The sequence below is a fragment of the Carlito syrichta genome, unplaced genomic scaffold, assembly GCF_000164805.1.
Source record: "Carlito syrichta isolate Samal-C Ts95f unplaced genomic scaffold, Tarsius_syrichta-2.0.1 Scaffold307918, whole genome shotgun sequence".
Taxonomy (NCBI): domain Eukaryota; kingdom Metazoa; phylum Chordata; class Mammalia; order Primates; family Tarsiidae; genus Carlito; species Carlito syrichta.
This window is the reverse complement of record NW_007252014.1, coordinates 1-27652: the sequence shown is the minus strand read 5'-3', so window position 1 is coordinate 27652 and position 27652 is coordinate 1. Positions and strand designations below refer to the sequence as shown.

Here is a 27652-nt window from a genome sequence, read left to right as displayed (position 1 = left end):
TATTGTAGAGATGAGGTTCTCACCAAGTTGCCCAGGCGGGTCTTGAACCCGCAGGCTCAGGCAGTCCACTCACCTTAGCCTCTCAAGGTGTGGGATTACAGGCTGAGTCACTGATCCCAGCTCAGGACCTGTTTTTAAGTCCACCATATGCTGGCACACAACTTGAGTAGGTCATTTACCCTCTCTGAGATTCCTTTTCCTTCTCTTTCAAAGAAAAGTAATCCTAGCACACAGGGTTGTGAAGATTAAGTTAGTTTTGTAAATTTTAAATTGCCATAGAATTGTTAGTAGGTAACATAGCCTAACTCAGTTTGTGTTAGAAAAAGGAAGGGAAAAGAAGATAAGACTGTCATTGAAAAGTATATTTTTAAACCTCATATGTCAGAGCACAAAAGACCAATAAGTAAACCATACCATTTTAAAAATAGAATAAAATGAATAATCAAAATGTCTTCAATATTTTTTTGCCTTCTTGTGCTTGTACAGGTTAGACTAAAGCAAAGGTTCTCAAACTCTAGGTGAGTCAGGATTACATGGAATACTCTTCTAAATACAGTCTGCTAAACCTTCCCCCGGAGTTTCTAATTCAGTAGCCCAAGAATTTCCATTTTTACCAAGTCCTCAGGAAATAATTAATATTAGTACTGCATTAAAGGGATAGTTTTTTAGTAACCAGCAATTTTATCCAATCTGTGCTAAGACAAAAATTCACTATTCATTCAACAAATATTTGTTAAAGGCCTATTCTGTGCCAGGCACTGTTTCAAGGGCTTGGGATATATCCCTGAATGAAAACAAGATCCCTGTCTTTGTGACACTTAGAGAGTGAGGGACATAGGCAATCAACAGTAAACTAATAAGTGAATTACGTAGTTTGTTAGAAGGTGTATATGCTATAAAAATAAGGAAAAAGTAAAGCAAGGCAAGAGGTAACTGGAGTACGGGGATGAGGATGGAAGTGTAACTTTAAATATCATGGCCACAAAAGACTTCATTGAGAAGGTGACATTTAAGCAAAGACTTGAAGGTGAAGGAGTTAACTAGAAGGTTATTTGAAGGAAGAGTGTTCCAGGCAGTGGGAATAGCCAGCAGGCTGGAATACAGTGAGAGTTAAAATAAGAGGCGCCAAAGAGGGAATAGGATACCTGACCACTTAGGGCTTTGGCTTTTATTCTGAATGAAAGAAGACACCCACTGCAGGGTTTTGAATAGAGAAATGACATGGTCTAACTTAGATTTTAAAAATCATTCTGGTTGACATTAGACTGTAAGGTGCACAGGTGGAAGCAGGGAGGCCAATTAGGGGGCTACTGCAATTATCCCTGTAAGGGATGAGGTGGCTGGGACCAGGGCAGTGAAAAGTGATGAGATATATAATACATTTTAAGGGTGAAGCCAGCAGGATTGATTTCTTGTTGGATTGGATGTAGGGTATAAAAGTTAAAAAGAGTCAAATATGACTCCAGCATTTTTGACTTCAGCAACCATGACAGAGTTGTCATCAAGGCAGGCTAGGATCTGGGATGCTCTGATGTTTTAAAGAGGGCAAAGAAAAGAGAAGGAACTATTAAAGTAGACTGTCAAGGAGTAAGCTGTGGAGCAAGCAAAAAGGAGAGATCAACTGTGTCAAATGCTGCTGCTGACAGGCCAAGAAAGACTGGGTCTGACAGCTGATCACTGTATTTAGCAACATGACACTCACTAGACACCTTGATGAGAGCACTTCTGGTGGAATAGAGGATTAAAAAAACCTAGAATAAGTCGAAGATAGAATGAAAAAAATTAAATTGGAGATATGTTAATAAGCAGCTCTAATAAGGCATTTTGCTCTTAAAGGAAGGAGGGTAATAGCATATAGCAGATGGGGCAGTAGGATCAGGAGACAATTTTTATTAAGTTGAGAATGTTTTTGAGGGGGGACCCAATAAACTCCAGAATTTATTTATTAAATATTGTGTATTTAATCATTCCCATGCTTAAACTTCAGTCACCTTCAAAGCACTCTCTGTTTGATGTAATACACCTATTGAGATGCCTTTCCCACTGCTCAAAACAATTTTTGAACTCATCAATTTTTATGCCTTTTAGTGCTTCTGCCTTTTCTATTTCACCTTTTCCACACTGGCAAAATGTTTCCCTTTGAGGAATTTTTCATTCAGGGAAACAAGAAAAAGTCACTTGGGATGAGACTGAGTGAATAGGGAGGGTAGGGCACAGGGGCTGTGCCATTTTTAGTCAAATACTGCTGAACACTCAGCACAATGTGAGCAGGTGCACTTGTAAATCACTCATCATGAAATGGGCACATACAATGAAAGAATATTCACACACACACACACACTCCCTGAAGCTGAAGGCAGCCTCTTACAACAACGCTAGCAGGTACACATGGATGCCAATGGGTTCCTAGAACACTTACTTACCTAGTAGGGGAAGCCTGTACTACAAGGGGCCAGCCCTCCCAAAAAAAATTCCGTTTTTCTCTTGGGTTTCCCTCATATATGAAAAAATTACTGATTCACAATTTTCAGATGCTCAATTATATAGGGACACAAAGAATAAGACTAAAAGAAAAGGAAGCAGGTATATTTTGTTACCATGATCTATTATACAATCAACACTAGTCTGGTTATCAACATGTGCTTATTGAAATATACTTTGGCTGGGCTTGGTGGCTCAGCCTGTAATCCCAGCACTTTGGGAGGCATAGGTGAGTGGATTGCTTAAGCCCACGGGTTAGAGACCAGCCCGGGCAATTTGGCGAGCCCTTATCTCTACAATAAATCAAAAGAATTAGCCAGGTGTGGTAGTGTGCATCTGTAGTTCTGGCTACTCAGAAGGCTGAGCCGGAAGGATCACCAGAGCCCAGCAGGTCGACGCTGGGGTGGCCGTGAGCATGCCACTGCATTCCAGCCTGGTTGACAGAGTGAGAGTCCAACTCAAAAAAAAAAAAAAGAAAAGAAATATACTGTAAAAATTCGTAGATGTTTTCAGGGGTAATTAAAAATATATTCTTTCAAATCGAGCTTTGAAGTGTTTGATGTGTACATAACAGGTAAAAATTTAAATGTGTACTATAAAAATACTAGAGATTTTAAATGTACACTGACCTTGATGTTAATACAGCAGTAAGTATAGCCATGTTCTAGAATCATTATCCATATTAAACGATCCTGAAAACGGCCCAAGTAATGAGATCCAGGTAAGAGGAGACCTACAACAAATTAGATATCATTTTTAAAGCTTCTTTTATTTTGCCATGTGAATCTTCAAAACTGATGACATATCTAGAAGTGATTCACAATTCCTTCTACTCTCTCATTAGAACAATAATAGAAATAATTATTCATTGTGTATCAAGAGGCATTAAATTAAGCTCTTTCATAAGAGCTGTTGTAAGAAACAATCTACAGGTAGTGATACATAAAAATTCAAGGATATATTTTCCAGAAAAACAAAAAAAGAAATGTTTATAAAATATTAAAAATACATTAATTAATTTTTGTCTTTGATAGCTTTAGAGGGTACAGATAATTTTTGATCATGTGGTTGCACTGTACAGTGGCAAAGAAGTCTGGGCTTTAAGAACACCCACCATTCCCACCTGTGTACATTGTACCCAATAGGTAATTTTTCATCCCTCTGCCCCTTACCCTCTCCCACTCCTGAATCTCTAATGTCCATTATAACATTCTCTATGCCTTTGCAGATCCTTTGAAAATCTTAAATACATGTTAACTATACTAGGAAAAGTATTAAATATATTAAAAACAATCTCACATTTAATGATTTAAAATATTTTGGACATTTTTATATACATGCATATAAATAAGTTTTGTGGTTCTAAAAATGTACATAAAATGCTACCACATTGTAGAGATACTTTTAAAACTTAGTTTTTCTCTCAATACTATACATCTGAGATTTGCCTATATCTACTGCAAACAGCTAAAGTTCATTTATTGTAACTGCCGACTACAATATATGAATATAATTAAATTAAAGCATTCCTTTTCTCGTTTATAAACACTTCAGATGTTTCCCATTCTTTACCACTATAAATAATACTGCAGAAATCATCTTTATGCAAGTCTGCTTGTACAACATATGGTTTAGAAAAGCCACATGTGATTTTAGCATCTGGAAGCAACTCTAACTGGTAAGTCTCTTACTGTGTCTGTTTGTGCAAACAATATGGTATATAACAAACACTCACTTTCCTTTTGGGAGTTTAGAATATTGGTATATACTAGCAGAGATAGCCTACATGACCAGCCTACAATAAAAACCTTATACCTAATCTCAAATGAGCTTCTCTGGCAGTCAACATATCACACATGTCACAACTGCACATTCTGTGAGACTCCACTGACAGAGGACTCCTGGCACTTGCTTCTGATCTCCTTTACCCCATGTGACTTTTCCCTCTGCTGATTTTGCTCTGTATCCTTTTTCTGTAACAAATCCGAGTTGTGAATCCTCCTAGTGAACCATCAAACCTGGGGGTAGTCTTGAGGACCCTCAAAACACATGTACTAGAGTTTCTCTAAAATTGGAATCACTGGATCATGGAATCTAAAATTGGAGTCTGTGAGCCATCAGATATATACATCTTTACTATAGACTATCAATTTACTTTTAAGGTAGTTGTACAAATTTACATTCTCTTTTAGTAGGATTTGAAAGTTCTTGTTTCTTGCATACTCCAGCCAATAACTGGTAGTGTCAAACTTTTTACATTTTTGTCACTTAGATGTGTATGAAATGTTATCTCATTGCTTTTTTGTTTTCACCAGAAAATGCCTTAAAACATATTCCTTGGTTGAATATAATAGATTTGATAATAAAATATAATTTTTACCTATTTACTATTTTTGGTATGAGTTTAACCCCACAGGTTTTTCTTTTGTTTTGTTTTTGGAGTCAGAGTCTCTCACTGTCTTCCATGTTGGAGTATAGAGGCACACTCACAACTAACTGCAGCCTCAACTTCCTAGGCTCAGGTGATCCTTCTGCCTCAGGTTCTCAAGTAGTTGGAACTACAGGTGTGTGCCACCATGCCCAGCTAATTTTTATTTAATTTTTTGTGGAGATGAGGTCTCACTATGTTGCCCAGGCTGAGGCTGGTCTTAAACTCCTGGGGGTGAGTGATTCACCCATCTCAGTCTCCCAAGGGCTAGGGTTGCAGGCATGAGCAGCTTTGACTGGCCCCTACAGATATTTTTAAAAGAAGTATAGCATTACATAATAAAAATTAATTAGAAATGATAACAGTATTAAAAATGTAAAACATTTCCTTTAAGAAAGTAAAATGATTATTCATTAAAAAATTTGTATTGCAAAGATAAAATTATTTTCCTAAGTTATCTTATGTAATAGATAATTAGAAAAGTTCAACTCAAGTAAGCATTTTATTAAAATTCTAATCAGTCTGCCTAGAATCACCATGATCATATAACAGTTAATACTCTGTGTTGTGACTAGAATCAGTTTGCCGGTAATCCTATCATTTTTGAAACAAGTTTTATGGGCTAAAGCATACAGTAGGAGATGACACACTATTGACATTAGTTTGTACCATATCTAAAACTAACCTTGAGAAGAATAGTATAGTTGAAATTTGCAGTTAGTGTATGACAAAAGCATTAAAAATCATAAAATTCATTCCTATCAAAAATCTATTTTCTTGCTAATATTTGCATAGCCTTCCATTTTGGAAGGCTACCCTACTGATCACTGACCAATGTTTTTATGTTATCCTGCCCAGTAATCTTGTCAGACTGCCTGAGTCTCTACACAATAACTAGTAAAGTATGAATAAAACTCCCTTATGTTTCTCAAGCTAATATTACATATAGCTAATTTTCACTCCTTATGGATGTAAACTATTGTATCTACTTGAAATGATCTCAGTATAAATTCATGGACATCTTGGGAGAAAAGTGTTTTCATGTTTCAATGTTGAGATTGTACTTTGAATTTATTCAAGAAAATGTATTTTTTTAAATTGTCACATTGCCTTAATTAAATTTTCTCCAATTACTTTTATTTTATAACTTTATTTATCTCAAAACAAGGAGCAGGTGATACAGTTCTATTTCATGTTTAGTCTTTCTGCCAACACATCAAAGTATTATAGTAGTTATTCTGTTTTATGGTTAAATCTAAAGGCTGTTTTTCTGTGTGTTCTTTTTTTTTTTTTTTTTGGTACTTTAAATATATTAGTGAAGGACTTCTTAAGCACGACCCATTTACTTACCTAAACTTCCAGCTGCCATTGCAGTCTGTAGTGCAATAGTCAATCTGGGAACCATTTGGTAGTAGTACACTGTATCTGCACACATGCAGGCTGCGGTGCCCACTGTTCCTGGCCAACTCTGAATAGGTCGGGGAAACCCCACGAAGAACACAGGAAGGGTGAAGAGAGGAAGTAAGGGAGAAGAGAGTAGTGTAGAAAAAACTATGAAGACCAACACGAAGGGAGACAAGATGGTGTTGAGAATACATAAAACAGTGGTAGTTTTTCGACGTTTTTTCTCTGTCCATGATGCCAAAAGTACAGTCACAGCAAATTGCAATTTAGAGATGAACTGAATCAAACGATCACGCATGATACCAACCTGTAAAAATTGAAAATGATTTTTATTATTTTTAAAGACTTTTGACAAACTTTCAAGATAACATAATAAAAACCATGTAACAATTTTATTGCCTCAATATTTTTGAGAATATGGCTCTTATATGTGATTCTTCATTATAATTTTCTCCAACCTCACAATTAATAAATGAGACTACATTTTAAAGTTTAAGCTTTCTTTAAAAAATTTACACTAAACAGAACTGACAGTGTACTAACTATACATTAAGGTTAAACAACTATGTGCCAACAAATTAGATAAAACTGGCAAGTTCATAGAAAGACACAATTACCAAAACTGGCTCAGGAAGAAATAAAACATCCGAATAGACCTATAACAAGTATAGAGATTGAATTAGTAACTTAAAAACTACCCACAGAGAATACCTGAGGCTCATGTGGTTTCAATACTACATACTACAAAATATTTAAGATATATATTGAATACTATAAAACATTTAAGAGTAATCAAAACCTATTTTTCACCAACTCTACCAACAAACAAGAGTATAGATCACTTCCTAACTCACTTTATAAGATCAATGCTATACTGCTAACTAAACTAATGACTTCACAAAGAAAGAAAAAACTAGAAACACACACATGTGTGTCTGTGCACGCACGCGTGCACGCGCACACACTTTATGAATACAGATGACGGACAAAATACTAGCCAATCAAATTATGCAACACATAATTATATACACATTATGCAACACATAATTATATATGGTATACAAAAAAATTATATACCATGACCAAGTGGGATTTATTCTAGAAACACAATATTGGTTTCACAATAAAAAAAAAATTCAATCAACATATTACACAATGTTAGTAGATTAACGGATTAAAACTACAAGACCATTTCAACAGACACGGAAAAATCATTTGAAAAAATCCAACACCCTTCATGATAAAAAACACTTACCTAGTAATGGAAGAGAACTTCCTCAACCTGATAAAAGCATCCATGAGAAATCCTTAGCTGACATCACATTTAATGGTAAAAGACTCTCAACAAGCTTAGTGGAGAAAGAGTGACTACTTTTTCCTCACGTCTACTTCAACCCTTCTATTCAACATTATACTGGAGTTCTAGCCATTGCAATTAGGCAAGAAAAAGAAATGAAAAGCATCCAGATTGGACAGAAAGATGTAAAACTATCTCTTAATTACTGATGGCATAATCTTACATAAAGAATATCCTAAAAACCCATTAAAAATCTATTAGAACAAATAAATAAGTTCAGTGAGATATAAAGTGAATATAAAAATCAATTGTATTCTATACTCTAGCAATAACCAAGCCAAAACATGAAATTAAAAGGCTAATTCCATGTTCAATATCAGCAAAAATAAGAGAATACTTAGGAATAAATTTAAGAAGTGTAAGACATACACTGAAAACTACAAAACACTGCTAATATAAAGTAAAGAAGATCTAAATAAATGGAAATACATTGCATGTTCACGGATTGGAAGGCTTAATATTTTAAAGATGCCAATTTCCAAATTCAAAGTATTACCTATTACAGTCTCAAAGAACATTTTGCATAAATTGATGAGCTGAAACTAATATTTATATGGCAATGCAAGGGACAAAAAGAAAGGTAAGAAAAGTCAAAACAGTCTTGAAAAAGGACAAAGTTGGAGGACTCATGCTTCCCAACTTCAAAACCTACTACAAAGCTACTGTAACCAAGACAGTGTGGTGCTGGCATAAAGACAGACACATAGAATAAAACAAAACTCAGAGTAGTCTAAAATAAACACTAACATTTCTGGTCATTTGATTTTTGACAAGGGTGCCAAGAAATGTCAATGGGGGCAGAATAGTCAATTCATTAAATGATGCCAAATAGTCATTTAATTAAATGATTCATATGAAAAAAAAAATTGGAACCCTACCTCACAGTATATACAAAAATTAACTCAGAGTAGATCAAAGACCTCCATGGAAGAGCTAAAACTATAAAATGTTTAGAATAAAACACAGTAAATCTTCATGACCTTAGAGTAAGCAGTGTTTGTTAGAAATGACACCAAAAACACAAAAAACAAACATAGATAAATTAAACTTCAATAAAATTAAAAACTTTTACACATACATTGAGAAGGTGAAAGACAACCTACAAATACAAGAAAATATCATGTCTTTCAAGGGACTTATTCTAGATAGAATACAGAAAGAACCATCACAACTCAAAAAAGACAGATAACCCAATAAAAATGGGCAAAGGAATTTCATATATACATATATACACACACACACACACACACACACCCCCACACACACACACAAATGGCCCATGAACACATAAAAAGATGTATCCTTATTGATCAGAGAAATGTAAATCAGAATCCCAATGAGACAGCAAGCAGTTCACACTCACTAGTATGGCTATAATGAAAATGTCAGATAATAAGTGCTGATGAGGATGTAGAGAAACTGGAATCCTCATATACCACTGATGGGAATGTAAAATGGTTCAACCACTTTGGAAAACAGTTTTGCAGTAGCCTGAAGCATTAAACAATTAAACATGGAGTTTCTATGCACACAGAAATTCTAGTCCCAAGAGAAATAAAAGCATGTTCATACATAAACTTGCACACAATTTAATAGCAGTAGTTTTCTTTTTTTTTTTTTTTTTTTGAGTTGGAGTCTCACTGTCGCCCAGACTGGAGTGCAGTGGCCGCTCCCGGCCACCGCAGCCTCGACCTGCTGGGCTCCGGCGATCCTTCCGCCTCAGCCTTCCGAGTAGCCGGAATTACAGGCATGCGCTACCACGCCCGGCTGATTTTTTGATTTATGGTAGAGATGAGGTCTCGCTGCCCAGGCGGGTCTCGAACCCGCGGGCTCAGGCAATCCACTCACCTCAGCCTCCCAAAGGCGCGGGATTACAGGCTGAGCCACCGAGCCCGGCTAGCAGTAGTTTTCTTAATAGTCAAAAGTGGAAACAACCTAAATATTCATCATCTGATAATTAAATTAACCAAATGTCACATATCTCTACACAATACAATACTATTTGGCAATTAAAAAGAATGAAATGCAGTTATGTGTCACTTGATAAGGTTATGTTCTAGGAAACGTGTTGTTAGGTGATTTCATTGTTGTGCCAATATCAGAGTGTGCTTACACAGATGGTAAAGCAAGGTGGTATAGTTATTAAATACCTTAGCTATATGGTATAGCATATTGCTCCTAGGCAACAAACCTATTGTACTGAATACTGTAGGCAATTACAACATAATGGTAAGTATATGTATATCTAAACATAGAAAACATACCATAAAAATACATTATAAAAGATAAGGCCGGGCATGGTGGCTCAAGCCTGTAACCGCAGCACTTTGGGAGGCCAAGGCGAAAGGACTGCCTGAGCCCGCATGTTCGAGACCAGCCTGGGCAACATGGTGAGACTTCATCTCTACAATAAATAAAAAAATTAGCTGGGGGTGGTAGCATGTGCCTGTAGTTCTGGCTACTTGGAAGGCTGAGGCAGAAAGATTGGTGAAGCCAAGCAGGTCGACTGGGATGGCCATGAGTGCACTACAGCCTGGGTGACCGAGTGAGACTCCATCTCAAGAAAAAAAAAAAGATAAAAATGGCAACTGAATATGGCACTTACCATAAATGGGGCTTTCAGGACTGGAAGTTTCTCTGGGTGCATTAGTGACTGCGGGCTAAGTAAATGTGAAGTCCTAGGACATTACTATATACTTCTATGGATTTTATAAATACTGTACACTATATTTATTTTTTAAATATTTCTTTCTTCAGTAATAAATTAACCTTAACTTATTCTTTTTTGACTTTGAGTCTTGTAATGATACTTAGCTTAAAACACACTGTAAAACTATATAAATGTTTCTTTATATCCCTATCTACAGGCTTTTTTCTATTTTAAAATTTTTATTTTTTACTTTGTAAACATTTTTGTCAAAAACTAGAACACAAACAAATATACACATTAGCCTAGGCCTACACAGGGTCAGGATCATACATATCACTGTCTTCCACTGCTACATTTAGTTCCACTGGGAGATTTTCAGAAGCACTAACAGGTATGGAGCTGTCATTTGCCATAATAATAATGCCTTCTTCTGGAATACTCCTGAAGAACCTAACTGAAACTTTTACAGTTAACTTTTTTTTATTATAAGTGGAAGTACTATATTCTAAAATAATTATAAAAAGTGTAGTATAGTAAATACATAAACCATAACATAGTCATTTGTTGCCATTATCAAGTAGTACTCACTGTGCAAAATTGCATGTGCCATACTTCTATATGACTGGCAGCGAAGTAGGTTTGTACACATAAGTAATGTGAGACATTACAAGGGCTCTATTACTAGGTAATACAAATTTTTCATATCCATCATAGTCTTAAAAAACCACTGTTGTGTATGTGGTCTGCTGTTGACCACAAAATGTCCTTATGCAGTGCATGCCTGTACTAATACATGTTATAACATGAATGAACCTCGAAAACATAAAAGTGAAAGAAGTCAGATACAAAAGAACACTACGTAATTCCTCTAATGTGAAATACCCAGTGTAGGAAAATCCATAGCGACAAAAAGATTAATGGTTGCCAGAACTAGAATGGGTGGTAAGTGGAATGGAGAAGGGGAATAGGTAATGGCTATTAGTGTATATAAAGTTTCTTTTTGGGATGTTGAAAATGCTCCAAAATTAGATTGTAGTGATGGCTACACAACTGAATATATACCATTAAATGGTATATTTTAAGTGGATAAATTTTGTTATATAAAACATGTATCAATAAAGTTGTTAAAAAATATATTTACCAATAAGAGTCTGATTCCTGTATCTAGGCTTCTATTCCACCATAAGTCTGTACTGGAAATGATGTGTAATGCTGATACAATGACTGTTTCCAATAAAGCATTTTCTGTATGTTGCCATACCTGCAGTATATAAATTATCCACTTTTCTTAGGTTGAATTTGACAATCTGAGTAAACAGTTAAACAAAAATCACAAATTTAGCAACAGGAAAATACTATTAAGTACATATTAGAATTACCATTCTAAAAGCTCTTGTGAATCCAATAGAGATAGACACAGAGTGGAGCCCTTGTAAGGAACTGTCCAATGAAAGAAATGCTATCATAGCAAAAGGTGACACTACAACAAAACAAAGCAAAAAGAGACGAATTTAATTAAGGCAGAATAACCCCTTCTACCATATTTTATTTTGACAAATATAAGTTTTTTTATGATCACATTTAAGCAATTAAAAAAAATTTTAAAATGAACACTTGTATGCAGTATACCAAACAAACATGGGAATTCCATAGTATTTTTTAATACTCCCTAGATATGGTTTATAACACAAAATTAGTAGATTTTATCTTCCTACCTAGAGTCAGCAAAATCCGTCTGGAAATACCAATCTTCATGAGCATTTTTTGCTTCTCTAAGAAGACAGACACAGTTTGCACATCCTTTGGATAGAAAGGGTTTCGAAAAATTCCCAAGATATACACGCTTTGAATTTCTCTAAGTATCCACAGTATTATAAGTAATATCATCAAACCATAGCCAACAATAGCCTGGGAGTTGCTTTTGGAAATTTGGGAGAAGCCAGCAAAGTGATGAATCAGACCAGTTTCTAAAAGAGCCAATACTAATATAATGATGTAGAAAAGGTATTCCTTCCATGTAAAATGTTTTTCTGAACCGCTGGGTAAAGCTTTAGATTTGGCTCCAGCTCTGTGTCTAGTCACACTGTGTTTGAAGACAAAATCCATGTTACTTAGGTTAAGACTCAGTAAGAAACCAAGTCCAGTCATGAAAAGAACCACACCAACAGTGCTGGGAATGAAATATGATGTTATAGCTGTTCCAGCAGAAATTATGAACATTATTAATAACCTGCAGAGGAAAAAAGAAAGACGATTTAGTTGAAAAGAAAAACATTCCTTAAGAATAAATTGCATATATCAGCAGTATTTTTAAATAATCACCGTAGGTGGGTTGACATAGATGAGCCTCCAAGGCCAAACTCTAAAATCTGCTCCATTGCCCATAAGACAAGTGCATCAGGCGGGGGCAGAGTCCCAAGTGCCCACAGAAAGGGTAAAAATATAAACAAGATGTGTAAAATCTGATTCGTTTGTTCTAGAGCTGGTATGTCTACCATAAATCTATAAAAAAGAATGTTTAAATCATATAAATTAATATAACATAAATTAACATATAGAAGAAGATCTTTCTAGGAAAAATAACACAAAATAACATACCCCCAAAACAAAACAAAAAAAGGTCCCATCCCAATTTACAAATGATCAACACACATAAAATGTGACTACTCTCCTTCCCCATACCAGCGACTACTCCTGGAAAATTATCCACTTTTCTTAGGTTGAATTTGACAATCTGAGTAAACTCAATTGTATACAAGCTTAGCACTGAGAGGGTATGTGAGTTCAAATGTGCAAAGAAATAATTAAAAGCCATCACTGAATAGTCAGAAAACCGAATAGAGGAATTTATAAAACTGAACAACAGAGGCCAGGGCAAAAATATTTCTCCCCTAAATGTCTAAACTATATTGGATGAAACTCTATCAATGATCCTTTAAAGTATAAAATTTTATAATTTAAAATTTAACTTTGGGAAAGCCAAAGCCTTACTTGTGTCCATACTTCAGCAGCTAAGAAAGAGAGAAAGCTCTTTTCTTCCTCTCTCTCCCATACTGTCCTGCTCCCAGGACCCAACATCTGAAGTCAGTATAGTTAATATCAGAAGTAAACAACTTAGGTTATGACTGAGGATTACCCTGGAAATCCAACTAGCATTTATAATACTGTTCCATTTTGAATAAGCAATGGTATGGATTTGAGAACACAAACTTGTACAACACAATCTCCTCATAAAGACTGTCTCTACCTTATGCAGAGAAACCCATATTTGATACCGCACTTAACCATTAAAAACAATGCCATTAAACTGTCTCAAATCATTCATTTTCTTATTTATTTTTTGAGTCAGAATCTCACTCTATCAACCAGGCTGAAGTGCAGGGGCATGATCACAGCTCACCACAGCCTCAAACTCCTGGGCTCAAGGAAACTTCCTGCCTCAGCCTTCCGAGTAGCTGGGACTACACCACATCCAACTATCTATCCATCTCTGTCTATCTCTATATTTATCAATCTACATATCTATCTCTTTACTTATTTTAGAGGCAGGGTCTTGCTCTGTTGTGTTGTGTTGTTTGTTTTAGAGACAGGGTCTCACTATGTTGTGTTGCCCAGGCTGATCGCAAACTCCTGGCCTCAAGTAACTCCTGCCTCAGACTTCCAAAGTGGTGGGATTACAGGTATAAGCCACCAAACCGAGCCAGTTTCAAATAATTTAATATAGTTTTAAAATATAATAGCATAAACATTATCAACATATTGCTACTTTTTTGGATAAGGCTAACCAAACATGAGGTCCAGAGACCAACAAGATGACAGTACATATGAAATTCCAAAGATAATTTTCAAAAGAGAAAACTAAATCTCAAAATACAGCATAACTATATTTGAATACCTGATACTAGGAATAAAAGTCAAGGAGAAAGACAACTTCTGTAATAATTACCCATTTAAGTATTAGGGATGGGACAAAAAACCTAGAATTTATTTAAAAGTGTGTATTTATTGTTATATAAATTTCAGTCACCTTCAAAATACTGTCTGATGCAACACACCTATTGAGATGCTTTTTCCACTGCTGTTTTTGAACTCGTCAATAGTTATGCCTTTTAGTGCTTCTGCTGTTTTTTGTTTCACCTTTAAAGATTTTTTTCATGGGTGGGGGAGGGAGAACTCAGCTGGGGTGTGATCAGGTAAATAGAGTGGGGTGAATATGGGGGTCATGCCGTTCTTGTTCAAAAACTGCTAAACACTCAGTGCAGTGTGGGCAGACGTGCTTGTAAATCACTTATCATAAAATGGGTAAATGTGTTGAAAGAAAGTCAAACAGCCTCTTACAAAGTTAGCTGGTACACTGATGCCGATGGATTCCTAGAACACTTACATTGCAGGGGAAGCCTGTACTACAAGGGGCTCAACATCTAAAAGATAATTCCGAGGTGTTTTTTTTTTTTTTGGTAGCCCTCATATATGTTGACAGCCCAAAAGCAAATGTATAGCGACTATGTATGGAATATGTTTGCCCACATTTATGCCAGCTAATGCATTCTCATAATATATGCCCTTCAAATTTTTACAGAGAAATACTGAACACAAGGTTAACAATGTGATGCTAAATTAAAAAGCAATACTTTCTATAGTGTAGTTTTAAAATAAAATTCATTTCATTCTGAGAAGAAAACACTCAAGTAACAAAAATCAAGAAAATCAAACGCCACATAAGCTACAGGAAGGTGAAGGAAAACATGCAGACTTGTACAGTGTTTGTTGTTGTTCCCCAAGACAACGCTTCTCTTGCAAACATACTCAAGTATAGAATAAATTGCATAAAATTAATGTATACTTCAGAATTTTACCAAAACTAGACTCCATTTCTATATCTCTTTGTTTTTAAATAAACAATGACACAGTATTTATATACAAGGGTATTATAAATAAATATAGGCACATGTAATTGAAGTAACCAAACACTGATTATTCTCCTGTATATATGACTCAGCCCTAAGTGGATGATTATTGTGATTCTTTTATATAAAAATATTGTTTAAGTTCTAATATTTCTGATAATGTAACAGGAATTTTCTAGGGTAAAAATTTTCATCCCTTAAAAACTTTGTTTTGAACCTAACAAGTATAAAAGTATTTCAGATTCTGCACACACATTAAGTTCCACATGCCAAGAATTAAGCTGTGTTTTTACAGCGGCTAAGATGATATAAATGTGTATTATTCATTCAAACAATTCCTGAGAGTCACTGAGCTAATAAGCATTGTAGATTCATTGTTTGTCTTTGATAAAATTAAAATGAACAGAAAAAGACATTTAAAATTATTATTACACAATTGTGCTGGGTAGAATACAAAATGGCAAAAGAAAGGTTACTACACCGTGGGACTCAAGTCTTCAGTTTTCTTTCACATCCTCTGAATTAAAAACAATAAGCAATTTGATATATCCAACAACTGTCTAAATTTGAAGAGTGCATGCATTTCATATATCATTTAATTTGGCTGTAGTACCACACCTTGTATACAGATCATCTCAATTCTATTATTTTGTTAGCCACAGCTAAAATTGTGCAAAAGCAGGTAATTTTTCTGGATAAACCAGTCATTTTCTTCTTTAAAATTAGCAGATGTGAGGACTACCTTTTCTTTTAGCTATAGTAAAACAAAAAACAAACTTTTTGTAATATCAAATTTATTATTTTGTGAAGCCTGATTTGTTACTTAGAAAATTGCGTTTCTGACTAGACTCAGAAGTTGAAACTTGCAGAGAGGATGGACTGTCTCTCTCGGCAATCTGTTCCTGGCATCTTTCTTTGGCCTCCTTCATTCTCTTGGCCAAAATTTTAGCATATCCTGTGACTTCTTCCTTATTTTTCTTAATATGTTATTTCTTCAGAGCAATACACTGGCATTTGTATTGCAGGACATGTGGAGTAACAGGACACTAAATCCTAGGTGCTTTGGTCCTATGTTTCTTACCTTCTTTGTTTAAGATTCTTACAACATATTGAAGAACATCATCTTCTTTAAAGAGGTTGAAAAGTCTGAGGATTCTGCTAGCTCTTTTGGTCCTGGGCAATGAGGCACTATACTGCCAGTCAGCCTACAAATATCCTTTTCTCCTCCCCTTTTTAAAAAAACAATAACCAAGTTGAGAACCCTCAGATTGTCACCTACAATGCAAACCCGAACACATTTGTGTTTTCTTTCTCCAGTTCTCCTCTGTCTATAACAAGAATGTCCTGTACTCAGCAGTGGACAGACAGAGCCATGGGTTAAGGCACCCTGCTTCATGGCGAAATCTTGTTTGTCGTTCCTACCACTGATTTGGACAATATAACCTTTCCATTCTTTACCCAGAACACGAGCAGCAACTTCTGTGGCTACATACTTCTCATACAGAGTACAAGGCTTATGTTCCTCATCTGCTTCAATGAGTTTCTGGCAGCCAGTAACTGGGAAGGAGATATTCAGCTTCATCTTGAAGCAGTTGATCGTTTCCAGCACCACAAAAAGACAGTGTAATTATCAAAATTTTAGGCATTATAACTGTATTAAATCCAATAAAATTTTGTTAAAAAAAAAAAAAACTTTTATGTGCTTTCATTCAATAATGAGTAATATAGAAAGTCAAGACAAAATTAAAAATTAACCGATTTTTTAAAAAAATTAAAGAACTGGCTGGGCATGGTGGTTCATGCCTATAATCCCAGCACTTTGGGAGGCCAAGGTGAGAGGATTGCCTGAGCCCACAGATTCGAGACCAGCCTGGGCAACACGGTGAGACCTCGTCTCTACAATAAATCAAAAAATTAGTTGAGCATGGTAGCACATGCCTGTAGTTCCAGCTACTTGGAAGGCTGAGGCTGAAGGATCGCCTGAGCCCAGCAGGTCGAGGCTGCGGTGGCCAGGAGCATGCCACTGCACTCTAGTCTGGGCGACAGAGTGAGACTCCAATTCCAAAATAAATAAATAAACAAACAAACAAACATTTAAGAACTTAGAACATCATTTAAACACAAAGATTATAGCAGGCATATAATTTCTGATTTCAGAAATGGTATAGTGATAAAGTAACTCAAGAATCTGAATTCTGAAAATAATCTCATAAAATTAAATCTTTTAAAGGGGGTCACATGTATACACGCACATTTAAACCCAATTTTACTGTTAGCTTTTCAAAATCAAACATTTAATGTAATATATGTTATAGTTAGTAAATGACAGTGGTATTAAGAAACCAAATATAAATGGATTCCCTACTGATGAATTCTCCTACACATTTGATTAGGTGAGGAACTACGTGCATTACATTGTCCTCTGGCTCGTAAATGTAGCATAATTAGAAGAGATTATGAGTTCAGAAACAGCAAATAGACACTCAAGAAGAGGTCAGTCTCGGTACACAAACCAAATATTTTTAAATGTCTTAAACTTAGCTTAGGCTGTCATAACAAAATACCATAGACTGAATGACTTAAACAATAGCATGGTTCCTGATGTTTGGCAATATAGATATATAGTATAAAATTTTACAAATCTTCAAGTTCTATTGTTTTGTTTGGTTGGTTTTTGCTTAACAATTCCTTCTTCAACTAACCTCTCTCCTTTTGCATTTTACTGTAAGCAGTCAGGAGAAACCAAGCTGCTCCTTCAACACTTTGCTTTGAAATCTCTTTGCCTAAATATCCCATTTTATCATTCTGAAATTCTACCTTCCACAAAACATTAGGACACAGTTCAGTCAAGTTCTTTGGAACTGTATAACAAGGATTGCTTTTCTGCTAGTTTCCAATAATATGTTCCTCATTTCTATCTGAGACCTCATCAAAATCACTCTTAACATCTATATGCACATCAAAACTCTTCCAGCCTTTCGAACAGTTACAAAGCCACTTTCACATTTTTAAGTATTTGTTTCAGCAGTACCTCACTTCTCAATACTAATATCTTAGTGTGAGCTGCCACAACAAAATACCATAGACATGATGGCTTAACAACAGAAGTTTGTTTTCTCACAGTTCTGGAGGCTGGAAGTCCAAGGTCAGGTTGCCCATATATGGTCAGGCTTTGGTGAGAGCTCTCTTCCTAGCTTGCAGAGGGCCACCTTCTTGCTGTGTCCTTACATGGCAGAGGGAGTAAAATCATGCTCTCTGGCGCCTCTTCTCATAAGGGCACTAATCCTATCAGATCAGGGCCCCACCTTCATAATCTAATTACCTCCCAAAGGCCTCATCTCCAAATATAATCATATTGGGGGGGGTTTAGGACTTCAATATATTAATTTGGAGAGACATAAATATTGAGTTCATAACATGCCTGAACATTTCTACCTGGACACTAACCTGGGAAAGAGAAAACTGCAATCTACAGAAATAGAAAAGTCAGATTTAGAAAGGCAAGCAAAAGGGGTTATCAAACAATTCTGTGAACAAGTATGTTTGTTAAACTATTTTCTATAACAAACTGGTCTCTTAAAAAAATTAATATTCTTTCTAATATTGTTATTATCACAGAATTAGAAATTAATTTTCTATTCATCTTAAATTCACTCAATCTGCACATATTTGTGTATAAATTTTAAGTTCTTCCCTTTCCTTTCCACAGGAAAGCTCTGCCATCTTTATACAGGTTTCAGACTAGCTAGCTTATAGATTCAAAGCTCCTTATTTAAAGTGAAACACAGAATTGAAAAGTTGCTTATTTATCTTAAAATGTATTTTTTTGACTCTTCAACAAGATTTAATTGCTGTTTTAGTATGAGTGTTTTGCAGAGATTAGGATTAAAACAACCTGTCACCCAGTGGTTTGTTCTTGATTTTTTATCCATAGATTCATTTTTTTTAATGGTAAGGAGAGCTCTCTTACTATGTGTACTTAAAACCAAAATTAGTTATAAAATATTTGGTAGGTTTTTACCTGTGTGCAAGATCCACAGAAACAAAGAAAAAAATATAAAGAGGTCTCATAAGAGGAGTGATTTCATAAGCATCCTGTGTCTGGAAAGTTGCAGTCTCTGTAGCTGTGTTTACAATTAATGAATATTCTCCTATACATAATGTAATCCACCCAAAGACAAATAGTAGAGCAGTGCCTCCCATACTGCCATACAGCAAAGTTATTCTATTTGGGAGCAGATACCATGTTCCAAGCCCACACACTAACCCAGCAAGGACAGAATGAAAAACTGTGTTGGCTATATATTTCTTGCCAGGAATTAAAAATTTGATAGTCTCAGCACCTGCACAACTTGTAAACTCATGCTCATCTTCCTCTGCTAAGATATCTGTGGTTAGTATTCTTTCCACCGTCACTGATTTGTTTCTGGCATATAAACTTGTGAACTGGATGACAATTGCAGTCAAAAGCATTAATCCACCTGAAAGTGCTGCTGTATAATAGTCTTTCAGGATGGATAACTGATACAAAAGTGTTCCTATGCCACCCCAAACCCACGGCATTAGAAAAAGGATAATTTGATTAACATATATGTAAGGAGGGGCACAATAGCCTAATCTGAGTCGAGGGCCTCCAAGAACAGTCTGTGGAAAGCGCTTCAGAAAGAAGTCCTGCTTGTAATCATTCAGCAGAGGCACATCTGGACTCATCCTTCTCACTCAAGGTTATTCTGAAAGTCACATCCTTTTCTGTAGCACAGCAGTCTCTAAAGAAAAAGATAAAAAGTCACTATTTGAAAATGTCATACTTAAAACCAGTGGGGAAAAAACTCACACTTCTATTTTATCTCCTATTTCCTTCAAGAGCAGGATTTATAACTTCATTTCTCAGACTCCTTACTTGGCATTAAGTTGTTGGTTTTTATAAACAAAATAAATATCCTGAGTTTTTTATTTTAAAAAATCATATTCTATATTAATTTACCTAGAACTTAATATTTGGAATTAGACTTTAACTCATATACTTAAATTTTGAGGTCAAAGAAAAGTTTAAAAAGCCAGAACTCTCAACTCACATCAATTTAGATTATATTCATTCAAGGGCCACAAAAATCTAAGTACCAAATAGCATAGGTTTTCTTCACTTCAACTTTTCCCTTATATTCTATAGTTTATTCTGAAAAATGGTTGCCTGACATAAGGTCAGCTAGCAAAGTATTAGTTTGGTGAATTATATGTTAGGCTAAAAAAATTAAATGCAAACCATCTTACAATATCCTTTCTTCCAGTTACTTTAAAATAGTCTTCCCACCAGCCAATTCTACCTACCGAATATCAACGTTGGAGAGAGATATTGGGCATCATGAATGATTTGGGGATCACTTTCAAGAATTAGTATAAAAGCACCTCTTTGTTATACTTTTAGGAAGTTCTTTAAATTACAAATATCTATCCTCTTATATCTTCCAGTCAATGGTCTTAGTTCTGCATAAAACAAATCACAGCTTTCACTCAAATGACAGCCTAGCAAGTACAGTTGGACTTCTACATCTGTGGATTCAGCATCTGTGGATTCAACTAACAGGGGATCAAAAATATTCAGAAAAAAATTTGCATCTGTACTGAACATGTACAGACTTTCTTCCTTGTTATTATTCCCTAAATAATAAAGTATAATAACTATTTACATATATATTTTATTTGATGTTATAAGTAATCTAGAGATGATTCAAACTATATTGGAGCATGTGCATAGGATACATGCAAATATTATGCCATTTTATATCAGGGACTTGAGAGTCCTTGGATTTTAGTATCTGAGGGAGGTCCTGGAACTTATCTTTCATAGACTCCAAGGGAAGTACTTACAAAATAACAGAATCAAAGGACCAAACAGAACCTTAGCGGACCATGGTTCAATCTCAGGGAACGAAAAGACTAGTTCTCTCCCCACAGCATGAGCTTATCTCCTACACTGATATCAGGCTTGGAGTACTATATTCTCATATCACTGTCTTGTAGAAGTCAAGGGGTAAGTAAGGTCACACTCCTGTAGGAAAGGATAGCATTCTGATATCAATTATCTATGGAAGATGCTATCAGACAGGAAAATGAACTTGGATGGCTGACCTGGGTTTTTCCCCAGGGAGTTAAGTAAGCTGGCCTCTCTGGCTCTGTAGAGGCAAATCAGAAACAAGGAGAGCAGCTTTCTGGGAAAGGAAGCTAAAAAGTGAAAATACTTTATAAACTAGATTATCTAGCAGAATGTTCTTATCTATATTCACTTCCCTCCATTTAGTACTTCTGAGTCTTTTATGAAGTTTATTTTAAATGTTTTCATCCGTTTGATGAAATATCAAACAGTAGAATATTCTGAAGATCTGCTGTTGTAGAAATGTGGAAAGATACTCATGATATATTCTGTTGATTCCATTTGTATCCAAGAGTACACACACACACACACGTGCGCGCGTACAGACCGTGTAATCTGTAAATGTATAAAAAATTTCAGAATACTAAACTTTGTGTGTATTTCATATATAACATCTGACATCTCTTGAAATTACTAAATGTCCTCCAGAACTCTCAGCCTCATACCCTGTAAACATATCCTGTGTGTTCTTCCTGGATGCCTCTGCTCTTGCCCTCTCCACCCTTCCTTAATTAGTAACTTTAGTCAACTTTCAAAACTAGGTCTAACCATTTTTGAAAATTCTGCAGAGCACTTTGGCCTGAGTCTCTTTTGCCTCTGTATACCAAAAACATTGCTTGTTCTATATAATACAAGTTGAGTATCCCAAATTCAAAAATATGAAATCCTCCAAAATCAAACTTTTTAAGTACCAAATATGATGCTGAAAAGAGATGTTCATTAGAACATTTCCAATTTTTGAATTTGAGATGCTTAACTGGTATACTGCAAATAATACCAAATCTGGAAAAAACCCAATTCTGAAGCACATGTGGTCCCAAGCATTCAGACAAGGGATACTTAACCTTGTAAACATGTATTAACATAGGATATTTATTGAAGTAACTTCTTGTATTGTTCATCTCTCTACATGCTATCCTTTCAGATTTCTTTTCTCTATTACTACTAAGTTATTTGTGGGTAGGGGACAAATCTTGAGATTCTAGACTTCCCATATTTAGCAAAATAACTTGGCTTTAAGAAGCATGTTATACATTAATGACATAGCTTAAATAAGATGATTAAAGTTGGAAAACACGATATATTGCTGTTTTAAAGGGAAGCTCTGAGTATTTACCATTTTTGTAGCACAGCCTGCTCCACTCAAGACAGTAAACCCATAAACTATGTATTCAGTTTTAAAATGTTTGAAAGTATCTTCATCCATTTTTATTATGGAAAAAATAATGGTATCTCTTGATAGTATTATTGGTTCAGGAAAGAGTCTAGAACACTATCACAAAGCAACATGGAAGCAGGATGAGTACGAGGGAGAAATATGGCTGGATTTCTGCCATGGAGAAACTTAAGACTTTAACTCAGACATACATGACATCAGACCCAAACTCCCTTAAAACAAAGAAATAAATAACAAAAGTGGTAGTTTGGGAGGATTACATTAAATATATAGTTATCTAAGTTTTCCAGTTTTAATTCGTTCCCTGTCCTATACTATGCTTTAATCTCCTTCATCATTAGGAAAGGAGGAGCTAGTTCATACTGAGAAGAAAGAAGAGATAGAACAGCAGGTATTAGGAGCAAAATAAGGTAGTAGCAATCAAGAATTAAATGAGACCAGACCAAGAAGCACAAAGAGGATGCAAGTTCCCTTAAGAAGCTTACCTGGGAGAGGACAATGGGATGGTAATTTGAGTTATTTTAACAGGATATTTTTTTAAAAGGCTGAAGGATACAAGATCACTTGTCCCATAAAATATTTTTTGAAAATATGGGCAAAATTGTTTGAGAAAGTGCACAATAAACTGTCATCTTGAAGAATCACAATGGATTATCAGCAAACTGAAGACTGAGATATTATTGAAATTTAAAAACACTACAACAAACCTGGTTAAAATGTGTCATTTGAGTTTTCCAAATTTATTTGACCAAGAAGTCCATGATATCTAATAACAGATCATGTAACTAGTGTTTTGTGTAAACTATTTTGAGAAATATTGGCAGGGACTTCCATCAGGACAGTGAAGATTTAGCTAAGCAAGGAGCGCTGAAGGGGTATATCATGAAAAAAGGTACACAAGGAAAGAAGTACGAGGAAAATTGGACAGTTAGCAGGTGTATTAGAACTGAAGACTGATTTAAAAGTATAGGTGCTTTTTTCTAATTTGTTTTCAGAATAAAAGAATTACATGGTGGATACTAGTAATTCATTAAGAAACTATAAAGAAAAATGCTATGATACACTGGTACCCTTTGACATTTCATTTTAATTACAGATCCTAGAACATTTAAAAATATTTTCGATTCAAGGGAGATGGGGCAAGATGGCGACGGCATAGGTGAACTGGTGAGGTTCTCTGAACGGACCAAGACTGCAAACTGCTGAATAGACAGACTGTAAAGCAGAGGGAAAAGTGAACAAAACCAGAAGACCCTCATAAGGAAGAACAGGTCATTGCAGAAGAGAAATAAAAGCAACCCCACCTTCCCTCAAAAACAGAATTGAAGAGGGGGAGGGAAAGGGGTAAAGGGAGAAAAATCTACAGAAATGAAGAAAAACCAAAAGAAGAGTATGGGTCTCTCCCAGACGCCTGGGAGAGCAGACAATGAGAAAACTGACTTTGGAATACAAACAATGAAAAGTCCCCAGAATGAAGGGTCTCAAAATGCAAATGTAGATATCAAAACAATAATGGAGAGATTAAAAAGAATTGAGGAGACACAAGAAGAAACTAGGAAGGAGCTGATATCTGAGATAACAGTAATAAAGAATACTGTGAATGAAATAAATAACAAATTGATAAGCATGGAAAGCAGAATTACCCAAGCAGAAGAAAGAATCTCAGAGCTTGAGGACCAAAATATAGAAATAACCCAAACTCTTAAAAACACAGAAAATAAGCTAAAAAAGACAGAACAAAACCTTCAAGAGATGAGTGACTACCTCAAGAGGCCTAAACTAAGAATAATCGGACTCCCTGAGGCAGAAAGAGAAACAGAGACCACATTGGAACAAACTTTCCACGAGATCATTCAAGAAAATTTCCCTCATCTAATCAGTGATACAAAAATTCAAACACAAGAGATTCAGAGAACCCCCGCAAGACAACAAATGAGAAGACCAACTCCTAGACACATAATAATTCGCCTAAATAAAGTAGGCACAAAAGAAAAAATCCTAAAGGCAGCAAGAGAAAAAGGCCAGATCACCCACCATGGAAGACCAATCAGAATAGCAGCAGATTTATCTGCAGAAACCCTGCAGGCTAGGAGAGCTTGGAGCCCTATCTTCAAAGTCCTAAAGGATAAACAATTTCAACCAAGAATAACCTACCCAGCCAAGCTAAGCTTCATCAGTGAGGGAGAATTAAAATCTTTCCCAGATATCCAATCCCTAAGAACTTATGCAGCCACAAAACCATCTCTACATGAAACACTTAAGAAAGTACTAAACACAGAAGAAAAGGAAAAAAGAACAACGTTCTTCACAAGAGTACAGGGAAAAGAATAAAATATACACAAACCAACTCCAAAAGCAAAAGAAAGACAAAAAAAAAAGAAAAAGAAAAAAGAAAAAACCAAGTGGAAGAACAATAACTCAATAAGAACTCCATGATAGGGACGAACTCTCACATTTCAATAATTAGTCTGAATGTGAATGGACTAAACGCACCACTGAAAAGACATAGAATGACAAAATGGATAAAATATCACCAGGCAACAATATACTGCCTTCAAGAGACCCATCTCACTAGAAAGGACATACACAGACTCAAAGTAAGAGGATGGGAAACAAATTTTCAGGCGAATGGAACACAAAAGAAAGGAGGAGTCGCGATCCTAATTTCAGACAAAATACCATTTAAGCTATCAAAAATTAAAAAAGATACAGAGGGCCACTACATAATGATAAAAGGTTCACTCCATCAACAAGAAATATCTATCCTAAACATATATGCACCAAACATAGGCGCACCAACATTCATAAAGCAACTTCTAGGAAAACTAAAGAAAGACATTGACTCTAACACCATAATAACTGGGGACTTTAATACACCACGCACAACCTTAGACAGATCATCATGACAAAAAATCAGCAAGGAGATCCGGAACCTCAATGAGACTCTGGACCAAATGGACTTAATTGATATCTATAGAACACTCCATCCAAAGACCACAGAATACACATTCTACTCATCACCACATGGAACATATTCTAAGATCGACCACATAATTGGACACAAATCAAGTATAAGCAAATTTAAAAGGACTGAAATTCTACCATGCACCTTCTCGGACCACAGTGGAATAAAAATAAACATTGACACCAACAAGGTCCCCCCAAAACCCACAAAGACATGGACACTAAACAGCATGATGCTAAATAACTCCTGGGTCAATGATGACATCAAAATAGAGATCAAAAGATACCTGGAAACAAATGAAAATAAAGAAACATCTTACCAAAATCTCTGGGACTCCTTAAAAGTTGTAATAAGAGGGGAATTTATATCCCTACAAACACACATGAGGAAAATGGAAGGAACAGAAATTGACAACCTAACAAGCCACCTAAAGAAGCTGGAAAAGCAAGACCACAAAAACCCTAATTTCAGCAGAAGAATTCAGATCACCAAAATAAAAGCCCAAATCCAGGACATAGAAGACAAAAAGATAATACAAAAAATCAATGAAACAAAAAGCTGGTTCTTCGAAAGGGTAAACAAGATTGATGGTCCCCTAGCTAGACTGACCAAGAAAAAACGAGAAAAAAACCAAATAAGCATAATCAGAAACACAAAAGATGAAGTCACATCTGACCCTGAAGAAATACAAACTATCATTAGAGACTACTACGTACACTTGTATGGAAACAAACTTGAAAACCTTAAGGAAATGGAAGACTTTCTGACATCTCACAACCTACCTAAGTTGGAACAAGAAGAAATTGAGACCCTAAATAAACCAATAACAATCAAGGAAATCGACCACGTAATAAGAAAACTTCCTACAAAAAAAAGCCCTGATCCAGATGGCTTTCCAGCAGAATTCTACAAGACATTTAAGGAGGAGCTGATAACAATCCTACTGAAGGTATTCCAGGCGATTGAAAAAGATGGAACTCTCCCCAAATCATTTTACGAAGCCAACATCACATTGATACCCAAACCAGGTAAAGATCCAACAAAGAAAGAGAACTACAGGCCAATATCTTTGATGAACATAGATGCTAAAATTCTCAACAAGATGCTAGCAAACCGGATTCAGCAATACATCTCAAAAATCATCCACCATGACCAAGTAGGCTTCATTCCTGGCATGCAAGGCTGGTTCAACATTCGTAAAACCATAAATGTAATTAAATACATCAACAGATGTCAAAACAAAAACCACATGATCATATCACTAGAGGCAGAAAAAGCTTTTGATAAAATCCAGCACCCCTTCTTGATAAAAACCCTTGAACATCTAGGCATACGGGGAACATACCTCAAAATAGTAAAAGCCATCTACGAGAAACCCACAGCCAGCATACTCCTAAATGGACAAAAATTGGAACCAATTCCCCTGAAAACTGGAACTAGACAAGGATGCCCACTCTCTCCCCTCCTGTTCAACATAGTATTGGAAGTCCTGGCTAAAGCAATCAGAGAAGAGGAGGCAATCAGAGGTATTCAAATAGGAAAAGAGGAAGTCAAGTTATCTCTCTATGCAGATGATATGATGGTGTACCTTGAAAACCCAAGAGAATCTGTCAAAGGTCTCCTTACATTGATAAAAGCCTTTGGCAAAGTCTCAGGATACAAAATAAATGTACAAAAGACAATCGCATTTCTCTACACCAATAATAAACAAACAGAAACCCAAATAAAAAACACAGTTCCATTCACAATAGCCACAAAAAAAATGAAATACCTTGGCATCTTCCTAACCAGAGACGTGAAAGACCTTTACAATGAAAATTACAAAACACTGCTCAAAGAAATCAAAGCCGACATGAACAAGTGGAAAAATATCCCATGCTCATGGATCGGAAGAATCAACATTGTGAAGATGTCCATCTTACCTAAGGCAATCTACAAATTCAATGCAATACCCATTAAATTACCAACAACATTCTTTTCAGACCTAGAAAAAACAACACAGGAATTCATATGGAAACACAAACATCCAAGAATAGCCAGAACAATCCTCAGCAAAAAAAAACAAAGCAGGTGGTATCACAATACCAGATTTCAAACTTTACTATAAAGCTACAATCATCAAAACAGCTTGG

The 27652-nt window shown here is 35.6% G+C and overlaps 1 protein-coding gene across 1 annotated transcript; it reads right to left on the bottom strand.

Annotated features, from left to right (window-relative positions):
* Positions 1 to 3110: 3110 nt before the first annotated feature.
* Positions 3111 to 19937, bottom strand: LOC103267079 (pecanex-like protein 4; the record flags this gene model as incomplete). Its single annotated transcript, XM_008064679.2, has 7 exons — positions 19249 to 19937; positions 12643 to 12822; positions 12036 to 12550; positions 11700 to 11800; positions 11462 to 11581; positions 6260 to 6620; positions 3111 to 3214 (listed from the first exon to the last, which is right to left on the bottom strand). Coding segments are annotated over exons 1-7 (2070 nt in total), but the record flags the coding sequence as incomplete, so codon positions are not given.
* Between the last annotated feature and the right edge of the window lie 7715 nt (positions 19938 to 27652).